This window comes from Rhea americana, unplaced genomic scaffold (genome assembly GCF_003343005.1).
Source record: "Rhea americana isolate MKP2758 unplaced genomic scaffold, rheAme1 scaffold_0, whole genome shotgun sequence".
NCBI classification, from domain to species: domain Eukaryota; kingdom Metazoa; phylum Chordata; class Aves; order Rheiformes; family Rheidae; genus Rhea; species Rhea americana.
In genome coordinates, this window is record NW_028185037.1 from 6,694,590 (window position 1) to 6,710,928 (window position 16,339).

The 16,339-nt window shown below is 41.4% G+C and overlaps 1 protein-coding gene across 1 annotated transcript; it reads left to right on the forward strand.

The window, feature by feature from the left end:
* Nucleotides 1-441: 441 nt before the first annotated feature.
* On the forward strand, nucleotides 442-13,922 carry TRHR (thyrotropin releasing hormone receptor). Its single transcript, XM_085316404.1, has 2 exons — nucleotides 442-1,236; nucleotides 13,515-13,922. The coding sequence occupies exons 1-2, from the start codon at nucleotides 442-444 to the stop codon at nucleotides 13,920-13,922; spliced, it is 1,203 nt and encodes a 400-aa protein (XP_085172530.1).
* Nucleotides 13,923-16,339: the final 2,417 nt, after the last annotated feature.

Sequence of the window (16,339 nt, forward strand, 5' to 3'; positions counted from 1 at the left end):
CTGAAGCCTGCTAGGACCGGAGCAGCACAGTCCCGTGCAGAGCTGGAGCCAGCGGGCAGTGCGGAAAGGGCTCTGCCTTCCCTCCTCCTCCTCCTCCTCCTCCTCCTCCTCCTCCTCCGCAGAGGGAGAGCACCCACCTCCACCGGCTGTGCTTTCACAAATGCCTCGAGCCAGCTATGGAAAAACAGCATTTTAACCTGTGCAAGTGAAATGGATCTGAGAGGGACCTACCTGTCCGGTAACTGAATTTACAGAGCCGGAARGGCTGGGTGCTGTAGGGTGAGGGGAAGGCAAGGCAGCAATGGGACCATGACTCTATGGCGAGGGCGCCCCAGGGCTGCGCGGCAGCCACGCTCTGCTCTGCCCAGTGGTTTGCGGGGGGCCGTGGGGAACACATGCTGAGACCAACCAGCTGGCAGAAGCAGCATCCAGCTGGGGAAGATGGAGAATGGCACGGGGGACGAGCAAAACCAAACTGGGCTGCTGGCAACGAGCCAAGAGATTGTCACAGTCGAATACCAAGTGGTTACCATTCTCCTGGTCCTTRTCATCTGTGGCCTGGGCATCGTGGGCAACATCATGGTGGTTTTGGTGGTCCTCCGAACCAAACACATGCGAACTCCCACTAACTGCTATCTGGTGAGTCTGGCTGTGGCAGATCTCATGGTACTGGTGGCTGCAGGACTGCCCAACATCACAGAAAGCCTATATGGATCCTGGGTATATGGCTACGTGGGATGTCTCTGTATTACTTATCTCCAGTACCTAGGGATCAATGCTTCTTCTTTTTCCATCACTGCCTTCACCATCGAGAGATACATAGCCATCTGTCACCCAATCAAAGCTCAATTCCTATGCACTTTTTCAAGAGCCAAAAAGATCATTATTTTTGTCTGGGCTTTCACCTCCGTATACTGTATGCTCTGGTTTTTCCTGCTAGACCTCAATACAGTAGTCTACAAAGACACTACTGTTGTGTCCTGTGGCTACAGGGTGTCCAGGAGTTATTATTCTCCTATCTATATGATGGATTTTGGTATATTTTATGTTGTACCAATGATACTGGCAACTGTCCTCTATGGGCTGATTGCTAGAATACTGTTCCTGAACCCCATCCCTTCAGATCCAAAAGAAAACTCTAAGGTGTGGAGGAATGACTTGGCTCACCAAAACAAGCCTGTGAATTCCAAGATGACTAACAGAAGTTTCAATAGCACTATTGCTTCTAGAAGGCAGGTAGGACACTGCATTTGAAATGGCTTCCTGAAATGTAGAACATCTTTGTTTTTGAGATCACCAGCTTAGACATTTGGAAAGGGGTAAAACATACTACCCCTTTTTATTATGTTGTCAAGCCGAAATAATATGATGCATATATTTACRTATTTATAAATAKTTTTTTTTCCTTGCCTATATATTATTGCCTCCTGCTAGAACTAGGGCAAAAGATATTTCATTTCCTATATCAAAAAGCAATTAGGAGGTAAGGAATGAAACATATTTTTAATTGTACTTTTGTCGTATTATAGCCTGCCAGTAATGCTGTCAAATATGCAAAAGTGACTCCTGACTTAGTTTTGAGATATGAAGAGAAGGAAATTGCCTGGGAGTTTAGTAGACTTGAGGTTTACCAGRTTTTGAGGGCTAAGGCACTGTGTCACTGCATGAACAAAGTGAAGTTTCTACTTTTCCTGTTTCTGATATCCTTACTATGAAATAGTGAAATGTCTACTTAAGTGAGTCTGTATATAAAAATGCGTTATAAATGTTTATTATCTTTGTTACTCTTCCTTTCAGGAAATACTTTTATGCACTGACAGCTCAAAACTGAGGCACAGATTTGACTGGCTTCTTTATATTTTTGCTTTTATGTGCTGCAATGTGTAATTATATTACTAGAATATAGTTAATAGAATAAATCTTTTATAGCTATTCACAATAAAGCAATCTGCCTCACACTCAGGCGGCACAGAGCAGTTAACGCTGCTGGGTCCAGTGCTGAGCAGTGCAGGGTGCGCTGCTTCGCGACTGCCCCTTGGGAAGAGGCTGGGGTGGTGCTGGGGTGAGTGTGGGGCCCCGCTGCCCCACGCCGCCCCGTGGGGCTGACACCCCCTCGGCTGCTGGGGTGACCAACTCCGGAGGGCTGCCCGGGCACAAGGGATGCTGCAGGTTGCAGCGCTGAGGGRCTCGCCTCTTCGGACAAGTTGAGTRCRCCTGGGTGATGGGTCGAGCTTTATTTTCCTATTTCTTTATGTAGATTGCTATCATTTAATGAAAGGGACTTTTCCTCTTAACATGAGCCATTGACCTCAAAAGTCRACTGACCTGCCCGCTATAACACCAAACATTCAGAGCACCAGAGGTTTGTAGGTTTGTTGAAAARCATTTGAACATTTTGCTCCTTTGAAAAACAGAAAAATCTATAAAGCATTTGAGCATTACAGACAGTAGATAGATACTATTATATTATAAAAACCTAAACATGAGGATTATTATATGATATCTTTTAGGTCTTATAAAAACAGCAAGATTTTTTCTAAAAGCATAAGTAACGATGGATTAATGAAGCTTCATTGTCAGTAAAGCTAGCACATGCATACAGTGCAACATCGGAAGCAAAGCAAGGATAGTATGAAATTATTAGTAATATTGTTTGTAAAAGAGTAGCATTCAAAATATAGCCGGTGGTGTAAAATGGGAAAACATAAGTCCATATTCAAAAAGTCTAAAGTCTCAACAGCCACAAAGAGATAAATTTCCCGCTGTTTTAAGACTCAATACAGATGTAACTAACAGCATATTTTGGCCTCATAGTGAATTCTACTCTCATTTAAAGATAGGTATACATACACATATATACAGATAGATACCTATATATAAATATACACATATATACACTTATGTGTGCATGTATGCGTATGTACTTGTGTGTGTGTATATATATATGTGTATACAGATATATGTAGATATATGCCTTCTCAACATTGTACTTGCACTAAAGTAACAGTTGCATGTGATCTCCAGCATGTGAATTGCAGAAAAAGTGACAGGAAGAGTGGTATAAAGTTCTTACTTCTGTAGCAATTCTCATTTTTATCCAAGAATGTTTCCACAAAATAAAATTAATGCATGCTCCATTCAGTTATTGAGTCAATTACTATTATTATTGACTTATTATGAGCTCACATTTATGTAATAGGTCAGAATAGCAGATTAAAACAGTAAGTTAGATAGGATTCCTGAACATTCATACAGGTTTAATCCAAGATATTTCATAAGCATTTTTCACTGTGATTACTCCATGTATGGCAGAATATGTGAATTGATATACTCACATAGTCTGACATGGATTACTTCCCTAATCTGGATTTATCTTGATCCAGACAGACAGATCATTCCATTTCCTTTAATTTCCTTGGGACTTTTCATTACCCTATCAATATTTTGAAAATCTCCCTTTGTTAAAACTGGTTCAAATTTGCTAATTACCAGGGTAAGATAGTGTTTTGTCCTCTAACTTGTCATACAGTCACGTGTTTTAGTTCAGGAGCACCTTCTGAAGCTATYCTTAACTCATGACAGAACTCATGATTCCTGTTTTTTTAGAAAGTTTTTACCATATATTATAGTATTAGCATATAATGTGTATTGTCAACTCTCTTTCTATGTCAGCTTCCAAGAATTAGACTCAGACTTCTATATATAGTCACTACTTTCTAGTATGAGTCATATATTATAATAAGGCAATTTCTYTTTTATTTTTTCCTCGAAAAAAAAATGGCAATAGAGCACTTAGGTTCCTGGTATGAAGAATAAGCCCAGAATTAGAAGYTGATTGACTGAAAATGTGAAGACCAACTTGGAAAACATCTTGGATTCAATATCTCAAGTCTGACACCAATGGAGAGGGCAAGGCGAGGGAGGACATKGCATCTAGAATAGCTCTCTGCTCAGGGAGGAAGCAAACACAGTGTGAAGTAAYCATTTCCCTACAGCTGTGGACGGCAGTTGCTTGAGCTGAGGCAAGGGAGGCATTTGGCAGCTTGGCAGTGAGATGAAGGAGGCAAGGAGATCGCTGTTGCAGAAGCACCATAGATGGACTAAGCTCACTTTCCTTAGAACAGAGATTTTCAGTCTCTCACACAAATATATTTAATGCTAGTTGTAAAAGGGGGAAAAAAGAGGTTGAAGACTTTTGTTTTGTCTTCAGAATGGACCAATGATTCAGATTATTTTATGATTTAGAAATGAGACCTGAAATATTTTTAGAGTAGTGAGTCAAGCCTATCTTAACATATTTTTCCTGTGAGTACTCTAGGGATGAGCACAGAATGAGATGATGTTACATCACTAATGAATGATAATCACTTCTTCCAGGTAGAAAATGGTCCTCTGCGTACTCATGCTATTCCCTGCCTTCATCCTCCCACCGACATGATTTAAAAGTCACTGAACCATGTTAGTTTGAGGAAATATTTATTTCACTCTAATGTCTGGAAAGCTAGCARGGACAAAATCTATTTACTAAAGGAAAAATACATCCCTATCAAAAAGYGTTGGAGGACATGGTGGAAAAAGCCATTAAGCTGCTATTTAGGGTCCCCCAAAGCACTACAAGAAAATACCGAACAGGGAAGATGAACAAAAAAAAAGACAGAAAAAGTTCAGCCTTTCCTTTAAAATCTCAAAGCAGAAGGAAAGTATCTCCACTTCCAATGCATTTTTAGTTCATTAAATAGCATCTCTTCCTGCTGATTTTGGGCAGTTACTTAAATTATGAGTTATTTACACTGCAAGCAAGAGTTCCACTGAGAAATTAAGTATCGATATGTAACAATAGKATGTGTTAAACTCTATTCTTAATTTCACTTGTGGAAAGCTAAAACAATCCCACTCAGGTGGATTATTTATCTGTTTTACAGAACTGTACTAAATAGAAGGGTTTGATAAAAATATTTTTAAAATTTTCAAAAAGAAAACTGGTATTATACAATAGTCAGGCAAGTTGCATCAGAGTCCATTTTCCATCAGGCTTGTTATGTGCCAGAAGGAACAGAAACCAGTTCATTCTGTTTCTGAGATGTGTTGGCATTGTCAGAAGAAAAATTCAACTGATCCTTGTTATGAAAAGCAATAAGAGTAATTTATATCCTTTTCAGGGCTTTTGATTAACCACTAAAGTTAGCAGGTAACAGTTGATTGTCTCCTTAGTGAAGATCTCTTCCAGAAGAAGATGCAATATTGATAAGCTCCACTTTCAGAGCGGAAACAGCTTGTGCTCAAGGCTACATGGCATTGGGCTTTATTGCCATGAGCCATAAACTAGTATTAAGCTTGTTTTAGGTACCAAAACATGTTGGTTAACCTTCATGTGCTTTTTTTTTTCACTTAAAGAAAAATCCTAAAGAAACCTATTATGTCTGATGGCACTAGTGACAAATGCATTGACTGGGGTTTCGGTCATGCTTTGCAAAAGAAATAATCTTACTAGACTGGACTTCATAAATAATTGAACAATATTGTGGAAAAGCATTTAACTACCTATAAGAGGTTTCAGTGTTAAAGAAATAGTGACTTTATGGACTACAGTTTATGTAGTTTTGTGCAAGAGAAGATTAGGAGAAAATAAAATGGTCACAAAGAGAAAGGTGAGATCTCTTTGATCACARAGAAATTATAGAATATTTTTGTTGAGTTACGTGCTTTGCACAATTTGAACCTGAGAAAACAGAATGAAATAGTTCTGGTGTACCTATTTCCTTGTAATCATGTTCAACTGCAGGATGGGTGAGAAAGCAAAATTATCCAACACACAGCAGTCAGCTGTTCATAGTTCATAGTGGCTAAAACTTCAATGCTTATGAGAGGAAAGATCAGTGAGATTAGATGACAGTATCTTGGCAAAAAGCGTCTCTTAAGGAAAGACAGATCAAAGACGCATTTACGCTATTCAGCATGGAAGAAGGGACTTCAATGCAAAATCTATATTCAGATTTATTTCACTGCTGTATGATCATTTCTGCAGATAATCACTGCCCCAAAGAAATTAATTGAAATTGATTTCTTCCCACTTGCCATAAAACATAGACTATGAATTTAAGACTTTTTTTTTTTTTTTTTTTTTTGAAGAAATACCCCAGTCCTCCTGAAGCATCTGGGAAATTGCAGTTGTTGCCATGGAACTAAGGCAACTATTGCATATAGTAGCAATGAAGCTTGAAGGTGGATATTTCAAGACATTTTACAGCCAAATGGAAGTATAACATCCCAACCCCTTAAATCAGTAACAGATCAGCAACTGATTTCAACAGGGCCAATATTTTGGTGGCACTCTTCCTTTAAGTAGGTGTCTAATGAGATGTCACAGCCTGTAGATACAGGCAAAACTGATCAAGATTTCAGAGAAGAAAATGTGACTGAGATTTCAACATCATTGATCAGCACCTTTGCTTCCTACTAGAACTGTATTTTTAATGTTTCTACAAATATTTCCCTTAGCCTTTATGAAATCTCATTTCTTAAAAAAGCAAAGAGATTGCAGACTTTATTGGTGTATCCATTTTTTCCATCTAAAAGGCTTTGAAATATAGTGAACAGAGTGTGACACAAGGGTCTGTCAGAACTACACAGTGTTAAAAGAGAAGACAGGAGGCAGTTAAAAGAGATTTTTTTTCTTATTTTGGAAACATRCAACCATCCATACTGTTAAATCTTTCAGAAAACTCATTCATTGACTGTACTCTAATCCAAATGAGTAGTAATTGAGCAAACTCATTAACTACAATTGTAGGCATTCATAGTGCATAAATAGTAATGTGTGTGCATAAATTCAATCTGGAAAAAATACAAGTGTCCGTACCTAGGCTTTGACCAGATTGTCCATTACTGAAAATTACAGATGAACCAAATTCAACATAATCAACTCATTGCCTCTGTCAAGMAGCAGTTCATATTCAACTTATATTTATATTCACACACATTACAGCTTCAACATTATGCATGCCTGAAACTTGAGCTAATAATTCCTTAGCTRTTATTCATAGCATATTCATATACTRTGTCATATTGGTATCATATTCATGACTATTCAATAGTCATTATTCAAGATCACTTTGTGATCTTTACATCAGTATGTACATTCATTTTACTTAACTCACTCCAAAAGCCAAGTGAAATAAATAGGTCTTGGCATTGTACAAGCAGAATATTTGCTGCGAACCCACTGGCTCCAAGAATCTTTCTCATGGCAAATGTTCAAAAGTACATTGGAGTCTGAATTCTGGAAATATATCAAAACATCATCAAGAATGAAAGTTTCCCTGTAGATTGTATACTGGATGTAGATTAGAGGAGGCAGATCAGCTACTGAGATTTATTTATACTTGCAAATACATTTAATGGTATAGTGCTGAATTAATAACAAGTGTTGAAGAGCAGAAGACAAAAACCTCAAAACTTCTTTCTATTCATTTGTTTGAAAACAATCATATATATGATAATAACTAAAATAAATCTCAGCACGTCTTTATCTTTTGTTTTTCATATATGGCACCACCACCACAATTCCACTTACTTTCAGTCTTGGTTTTGACAAATAAAAGATAAAGGTTCTTTTTTGAACTTTGCAAGGTTTGTCCATTTGTTCTGTAATTTTATTATGGCTGGTATTTAGGACCAGGGATTCAGAACAGATATATACCTGAGATGGTACAAGTTCAAGAACTTAAGGATAGAGAAGAGATTTGTCTTTCACAGAAAATAATTTTTCTGAGAGTATCAATTCCATGAGCTAACTTGGTAGCTCATTTCMTTACACCTGAAAAGGGATCAAGAGGCCAAGAGAAGCTGATGGAAAGACAGGGAAGTAATCTAGCTGCCTTTTTAGCAGCTAAGCTTTAGCATGTTAAATTGGTTAAGGTGCTTGTGGACTCATAACCTGCGGCCTACATTTCCTTTTCTTTCTCCCATATTCTTGTTCAGTCTTCCAAATCAGATCCTAGCTCTCTGAACCCTTCCACACTTCCATTCTATCTCACCTAGCTCAGTCAAAAGATCCCATATTACCAATTCAGAATTAAAATATTGGGAATCTGGTTAGTAAAAACATTTAAAATATTTTCAGAACATTCTCAGAACCCAAAGGATTGGAATTGAGAAGTGGCTACACGCAGTATGTGCAAACTGAAGCATTTCAATATCATTCAAAGTACATTTGTAATTTGGACTGAAATGGATTTGCACAAAGCCTTTTAATCATGTTTTCAATTTCCTTAACTGAGAATAATTTGTACTCTGAGTATAGAATATGCAGTGCACATCCACAAGAAAAGAGAATCAGGGTATGTTTGCCTTCACCTGAGTAATTAATAAGCTCTCCAGACTGATGCAAAAGCCATTGCCTATGCTTTCAGGAGTTTGGTGTACGGCTAGAAAGAAGAGGTAATGAAAAGCAGATTCCTCAAAAAAATTGTCCTTCCAGCACTTCACTGACATAAAATAACTAGCTCCCCCTCCCAGTATGTTTAGTTACATTTAATATTAAGTGATTTGAGAATGGATATGACAGTTTATTTAAACACACTGAACCAAACCTTTCTCTTAGCTCTTTCTATGCAACCCTATCAATCCCAGTGAAGATTTTTGTTGGTGGTAAGAAAACAGCTTTTGCCTAAATCATGTTTAGAAATTGTGTTCATCTGTAATGATAAATTCAGGGTAAAAATGGCATGTTTGCAGTGCCTTTGGCTCAGTGTGTAAGGACTGTCTCTGTGGTGACAAGCCCCACTCCATGCTGGGGCACAGTGAGAGCCACCATAGCACCGACCATAGCTGCTCTCGCTGCTCTCAGGTGGYTGTGAAAGCTCACTGCCTCTGCAGCCAGCCTGAGGAGCACTTACAAAAGAGCAAACAGCTATCTGAACCCAGGGCCTTACAGCGGGTCTCAGAGACACGACTATACTTAAGCTCTAGATCTTCTCTTCACATAGCATGTGCGTAAACCAAARCTGGTATTTCTGAATGCTTCTTGAGTGTATTGGCACTGTGGCAGCTTCCCACTGGTGTTGCAGTAATTTTTGACTGAGACCCAATCAGCCTCACTCAGCTGCTTGCTCACCACACCACATCTGCACACAGGCAACTCCATGGCTGCTGTATGTCAGACCGATCACGCAGGTGAATTTCTGCCAGGTGATACAGAGCTTAGGTTAGATTTGTGATTTTTGCTAGTTTTAGAAAAAACATATACTGAATCCAGTTTAAAATCATGGTGTGGGGCTCATCATTGGCTTCTAGTGACRCTGACTGAACCACAAAAAGGTGCCACCAAGAAGGTGCCCTCCACAGTCACATACTTTCAACTCTTCTCTTTCATTGACTTTAGACTCTGTGGCAGGCTATGAGTAGGTATGAGTTGATCATTCCTCTGAGTAAACTGAAAACCAGCTCTGTAAAACAGTGATTAGTTTGTGAACGGTTGGACCAGCAGGCTGATATGATCTGCACCCTTATCAGTGGGACCAGCGTATGGAGGGAGATGGGAACACACCAYCAGAGGTGAGAATGGGATTGCTTCTTTCAGGTGCAGTATTGGCTTCGGTTTATGTCAAGACCATGAATTCTCAGGGTCTGCATGAGAGCTGAAGACAAGATAATGTCTTATCTGGCATAAAGCTTGACATGTTTTTGAGGAYATTTTGAAACTGATCTCGGATCAGCACATCTTGTGCATAATATTTTCCATATGGTACAAAAAGCCAGGTCTAACATATTGTCAAATCACAGCCTCTGTAAGGGGAACAAGGCAACAGCACAAATAACCTTGCAATCTTAAACAGAAGGAAAATGCATATCAAGCCACAAGTATACACAAGTTCAGTTAATCATTTGYATACTACTTACATTGGTTTTGAGGCATATAGGACCCAGTTACTTGAAAGGTAACAAGAGGGTTTTTTTATTACTCACTTGACTTAAAATTTCATGAGTGAATCTCTCCAGTTCTTTACTGTAATTATCATAGAATCACAGAATCAGTAAGGTTGGACGGGACCTCTGGAGATCATCTAGTCCAACCTCCCCGCTCAGCAGGGTCACCTAGAGCATGGTAGACAGGGTTGCATCCACACGGGCCTTGAAGATCTCCAGAGAAGGAGACTTCACAACCTCTCTGGGCAACCTGTGCCAGGGCTCTGTCACTCTCACAGGGAAGAAATTCCCACTCACGGTCAGGCAGAACTTCCTGTGCTTCAATTTCTGCCCATTGCCTCTTGTCCTGTCACATGGGACAACTCAAAAGAGTTTGTCCGCGTCCCCTTGACACCCTCCCTTCAGGTACTTGTACACATTGATCAGATCCCCCCTCAGTCTTCTCTTCCCCAGGCTGAASAGGCCCAGCTCTCGCAGCCGTTCCTCACAGGGCAGGTGCTCCAGCCCTCTGATCATCCTCACAGCCCTATGCTGGACTCTCTCCAGTAGCTCCACGTCTCTCTTGGACTGGGGAGCCCAGAACTGGACACAGTACTCGAGGTGAGGCCTCCCCAGGGCTGAGTAGAGGGGCAGGATCACCTCCCTYGWCCTGCTGGCAACACTCTTCCCAATGCACCCCAGGAGACCRTTGGCCTTCTTGGTCACAAGGGCACATTGCTGGYTCATGGTCAACTTGTCATCCACCAGCACTCCCAGGTCCTTCTCTGCAGAGCTGCTCTCCAGCAGGTCAGCCCCCAGCTTGTACTGGTGCCTGGGGTTATTTTTCCCTAGGTGCAGGACTCTGCACTTGCCCTTGTTGAACCTCAGGAGGTTCCTCTCTGCCCAACTCTCCAGCCTGTCCAGGTCTCTCTGAATGGCAGCAGAGCCCTCAGGTGTGTCAGCCACTCCTCCCAGCTTGGCATCATTAGCAAACTTGCTGAGGAGGCACTCTGTTCCCTCATCCAGGTCACTGATGAATAAGTTGAACAGGATGGGACCCAGTACTGAGCCCTGGGGAACTCCACTAGCCACAGGCCTCCAAMAAGACTCCCCACCACTGATGATGACCCTCTGAGCTCTGCTTTTCAGCCAGTTCTCAATCCACCTCACTGTCCACTCATCTAACCMACACTTCCTGAGCTTSYCTAGGAGGATGTTCTGGGAGACAGTGTCAAAAGCCTTGCTGAAGTCAAGGGACACAACGTCCACTGCTCTGCCCTCATCTACTCAGCCAGTCAGTCCATCATAGAAGGCTCYCAGATTGGTTAAGTATAATCAATTTACTTCAGGGAGAGCATAGGATTTGCACCTACAGTTGCATCACTGTAACTGGTTCTCAGAGTAACTGTTCTTTAAATACATTTTCAAGACCTACTTAAATTGTCAATGATTGACAGGTATGATAGTCAGGTCACCTGCTCAGCTTCTTGCAGTAAAGTACTTTGATTCCTGTATAGTCCGTTACCCATTCTTTCTTTGAGTGGTGGAGTTGATGCCACAAATCTGTTAGCGGGACTGACTCCTGCTGCTAGTCCAAGTTCTGTGAAGAGTCATAAATAGYTTCTTCCATTAAATACAGTTATTTCCCATGGCAAATGGTTGTTTTCAATTGAGTAGATTTTTTCAGTTTTGAGAAGCACACTGGAACCTCAATTCCAGGTAGAACCTGGAGGGAGGAGAGAAAGAAAATGAGGAGTCCTGAGCGTTTGTCAACCAGAACTGGTCTGCACTGCTGAGCTGCAGCTCAGCCCTGAATCTGGCAACCGTTTGTGACCGTGTCCTCAGGACTGTTGCTTTTAGAAGTTCCTGGGATATAAGGAAAAGTGATCCTTTTAATTACCTGAGGCATTCACATTTGCATTTTTCTCTATTAYGTAGGTTTGTGAGCTGTAAATAAGAAAAGCAGGCTAGCGAAATATACACTTTAAATCCCAACTATTTACAAGAGAACTCTTCTCACATTTTTTCCCTTAATTTTTAATTCTTTCTAGTTCACTTCATTTCAGCTATCCTGGACATCCCAAAGGTTCTTTTTTTCCCTTCTTTTTCTTAAAGCTAATTTACATAATAGGTGAAAGTTCTTATAATAATAAAGTTTTATGGATAAGCCCTCATCTTTCTGACAGTGTAGGCTATAACTGATGTCTCAGAGTAAACATTAAATAATGAAGATCTAATTAAATGTTGAGGATCTTTGTATTAGAAATAAATCTAAGCCAAGTTTTTTGCATCAATTTTGGCTTTTGGAAACCCTTTTAAGGTAGACATTAAAGGAGTTTTAGGGTAGGTATTAAAGCAGATAATCTAAAAAGCTTTCAGGTTCAATTACTCTGCAGACCATACTAGCCAAAAAAAGGAAACCTAATGCCACTGGAAGAAAAATGTCCCCCTTTTTCGTATTTGAATCACCACCTCTTTCCAGATAAAGCAATTGCAAATTCTCAGCTCTGCAATAATTAGCTTACTGAGAGGAGTGGCTGGTACATCAGAGAGCTGTGCTGCCATTCAGAGGGACTTCGACAGGCTGCGGAGATGGGCAGAGAGGAACCTCGTGAAGTTCAACAGAGGGAAGTGCAAAGTCCTGCACCCAGGGAGGAAAACCCCAGGCTGGGGTACAGGCTGGGGGCTGACCTGCTGGCAAGCAGCTCTGTGGAGAAGGACCACGGAGTCCCAGTGTACAAAATGTAGACCATGAGCCAGCAAAGTRCCCTTGCAACAAAAAAGTCAACAGCATCCTGGGCTGCGCTGAACAGAGTGTGGTCCACAAGCCGAGGGAAGTGATGCTTCCCCTATAGTCAGCACTGGTTAGACATGTCAAGAGTGCTGTGTCCAGTGCTGAGCTCTCCAGTAGAAGAGAGACATGGGCATGTTGGATTGAGTCCAGCAAAGGGCCAGATTTCTTATATAAGGAGAGGTTGAGAGAGCTGGGGCTATTCAGCCTGGAGAAGTCTGAGGGGGGATCTGATCAATATGTATAAATACTTGACAGGAGGATGCAAAGAATACAGAGCCAGGCTCTTCAGCGGTACCCAGTGACAGGACAAGAGGCAACAGGCACAAATTGAAATACAAGAAATTCCATTTAAACATAAGAAAAAACTTTTACTTAGAGGGTGTCCAAACATTGGAATAGGTTTCTCAGAACAGTTGTGTAGTCTCTATCCTTGGAAATATGCAAAAATTGATTAAACATGATCTAGGGCAACCAACTGTAGGTGACTGTGCTTTGAGCAGGGGGTTTGGATCAGATGATCTCCAGGGATGTCTTCCAACCCCAACTATTTCATGCTTCTGTGATTCTGTGGATGTCATCTCTAAAGAATCATTTAACAAAAATTAGTACGAATTTGGAGCCAGGAAATTTTGTTCTTCTTACTATAGAAAACCTTGATTAAAAAATGATCTGAATGAATCATTGATCAGAATGTCACAAAAGTGAAAAGTCTGTTCTCTAAAGGTAGCACAAAATAAAGCTACTGTTTGTAAGTGTATATACTCCCGCCCCAGCTTTGAGTACTACCCTTCTGCCTATCTTTTTGTTCTCCCAGGTTACCAAGATGTTGGCTGTGGTGGTAATCCTGTTTGCATTTCTGTGGATGCCGTACCGAACACTGGTCGTYGTAAATTCCTTTCTCTCCAGTCCCTTCCAAGAAAATTGGTTCCTTTTATTTTGTAGAATCTGTATTTATTTGAATAGTGCCATCAATCCTGTAATTTACAATCTCATGTCCCAGAAATTCAGAGCAGCCTTCAGAAAACTCTGTAATTGCCAGCAGAAACGGGACAAGAAACCTGCCAGTTACAATTTGGCCCTAAATTACAATATCATCAAAGAACCTGATCACTTCAGCACTGAACTAGAAGATATTACTGTCACCAATACCTATCTGTCCTCTACAAAAATGTCCCTTGGTGATACATGTTTGTCCTCTGAGGTAACAATTTACACATTTTAATATTTGGTGTGTGTGTTTCTCAAGATCCAGGGCATGCTCACATGTGCCTGGTCGTGCTGGGATAGCTTGCAGCTCGGCAGCRTGGTGAACAAGTGGGGAAGGCTAGTGGTGCTTTTGGATGCACCACCAAATGCAGCAAGGTCACTGCACAGTGTGGAGGGAAAACTATCCCACCATGGCAAGTAATGCTCTCATAGTGTCTTGCACTGAGCGAGACATGACCTGCAGGAGCTGGGATATGGGGAAAGCTGCGGAGAAAGACCTAGGTTAAGCCTTATTCCCCAAAGAGTGATGGTGGGATGCCCGTGTTTGGTGCTCGGGCACTGTGACTCACTCATATTCAGCAGGAGGGTGGGCACTGGTGTCTGAGCTCAGTGACTCCTCCTGGGTCTGTTCTCACTGCCTGCAGAAAGGAAATGGGGCATTTTCTTGCATGTCAGCCAGGACCCGCCTGCTCCTGCTCGGCATTCACTAGCCCGTTGCTATCCAGCAGACAGTACCAAAAGGAGACACTGAGCTCCCACACACCAGATCTGCTTCAGATCTGTTTCTGTTCTGTAGGGATCACACTAATGTGCAGCACATCTGTCCAGCCCATCTCTCATCTAGATAACGAAGCATGTCACTGTTTGCATGCTGCCTTTTACATAATGCTGCTTAAATACTGTTCATAAGCCTGCACATCTTACAACATGGATGATCCACATGGATATTTATGTTTTTCTTTTYTTTTGCAGGTGATATGAGAACAAAGGAAGATGTTTCTTTCTCAGTGTGCTTCTTCTCTCCTAATTCTCAGGCCCGAGCCCCGCGTTGCTCTGTGCGTGTGCAGTCATGTACATCCATTGGATGCTCTGTTCCCACAAACCTGTGTGAAACGCAAAGGCTTTGCTGCTCATCAAATTGCGGGAGTTACCACATGTCTCTACACACCTTCTGCTTCTCACACTTGGGGAGTGAAAAGAGTGTATTGCCACATCTAACTGAACGAAGCACTTAAGCACACCTGTAACTTTAAGCAGAGGGGGGACTTCAGCGGGATATGTGAACGCTCCCTGTCCCGTACACGTCAAACTGCGGTCTGTGCTCTCGAAAAGCACCCAGCAGCCGAGGCAGGGCAGAGCCGTGAGTGATGCTCCTGGGGAAGGGGGGAYGAGAGGAGAAGGGCTCCTCTCGCCCCGCCATGCCCCAGCGCCGGGCAGCGCCATGGGGCACAGCCCCGGGCAGCCGGCACTGCTGCTTACTGCAGCAACGATCTGTCATTCACCTCCTGCACCCACATCTGCGCAAATTCAATTGCGGGCAACGTAACATGCTTCAATCAGCAGATAAAGAGGTAAAGAGGGTGAAGTCTTTTTTTTTAAAAAAAAAAAAGGAAAAAAAAAAACTTTAATAGCATGAGATAGGAAGTCCATGTAATCAATTCGCAACGGGGAGTAAACAAATTAAAAAATCACTAGGAAGTTTTTAAAAATCTTATTTTTTCAGTGAGCTAGTTTATAAATATGCCACTTGAAATATAAGTCCTCTCTAGTACTGAATCCTTCTGGAAATTCACATAACGGTGTATTGTATCAGAACAGACTTTTATATTTCACTGTGGTTCAATAGCAATTGTCTTTCAGGCTGCTGCAAGGGGGTTATAGCTTCAGTATAGATAGTGTCTCAGGAAAAGAGGAAAATTCAATCTAAAATACCAGTGTTTCTTCATTTTTCTTCTCAAAGAGTATCCATTAGAATACTTTAGGATACAAAAAGCATTTAAAAAATTCAGTCAGTTGTATATTTACCTGGAAAGAGAGAAAATACTGAAAAAGCATCACTTTACTTTCTTAATTTTCTAAGTTTTGTAATCACAATGTTTCATTTGCATGACCATCTTGAGCACTGTTTTTGATAATCTGGAGTCAAAACAAAAAGTTATTTAAAGATCGATACCRTATAGCCCTCAGATTTAAATTTTGCTGTGAACTCATGTCTTCTGCATTCAAAAGCCCCTACTCCACACTCACTGGATGGCAAAGAGGATTTGAAGATCTGACTCCTGCCAAATCAGTAACCTTGCTTYTGTTTTAACCTGGTAGTTCTCAGCGGGTACTTTGCAGTTTGGCAAAATGATTAACACAGCATGGAAGAGGAATCAACGGCAGGAGGAGGTTTTTTAACCAGCCCTTCTTGCCATCCATCTCTTTGCATTTTTACGTTGAAGAATATCCTGAGAACCACGGGAGCTGTCAGAGCACCAGCTAGAGCAGACTTGGGTGTGCTGCACTAGGAGCCGGTCCCACGCTGGCTGGCTGGTATTGCAGGTTTTTTTCCTAAACTCCCTTCCTCAGAGGCATTTCCCTTGTTTACAGRGTGGGCTGAGGCTTCGTAACTCTGACCTGAAACCCGTAGGGTGCTAGACACGTTTAACG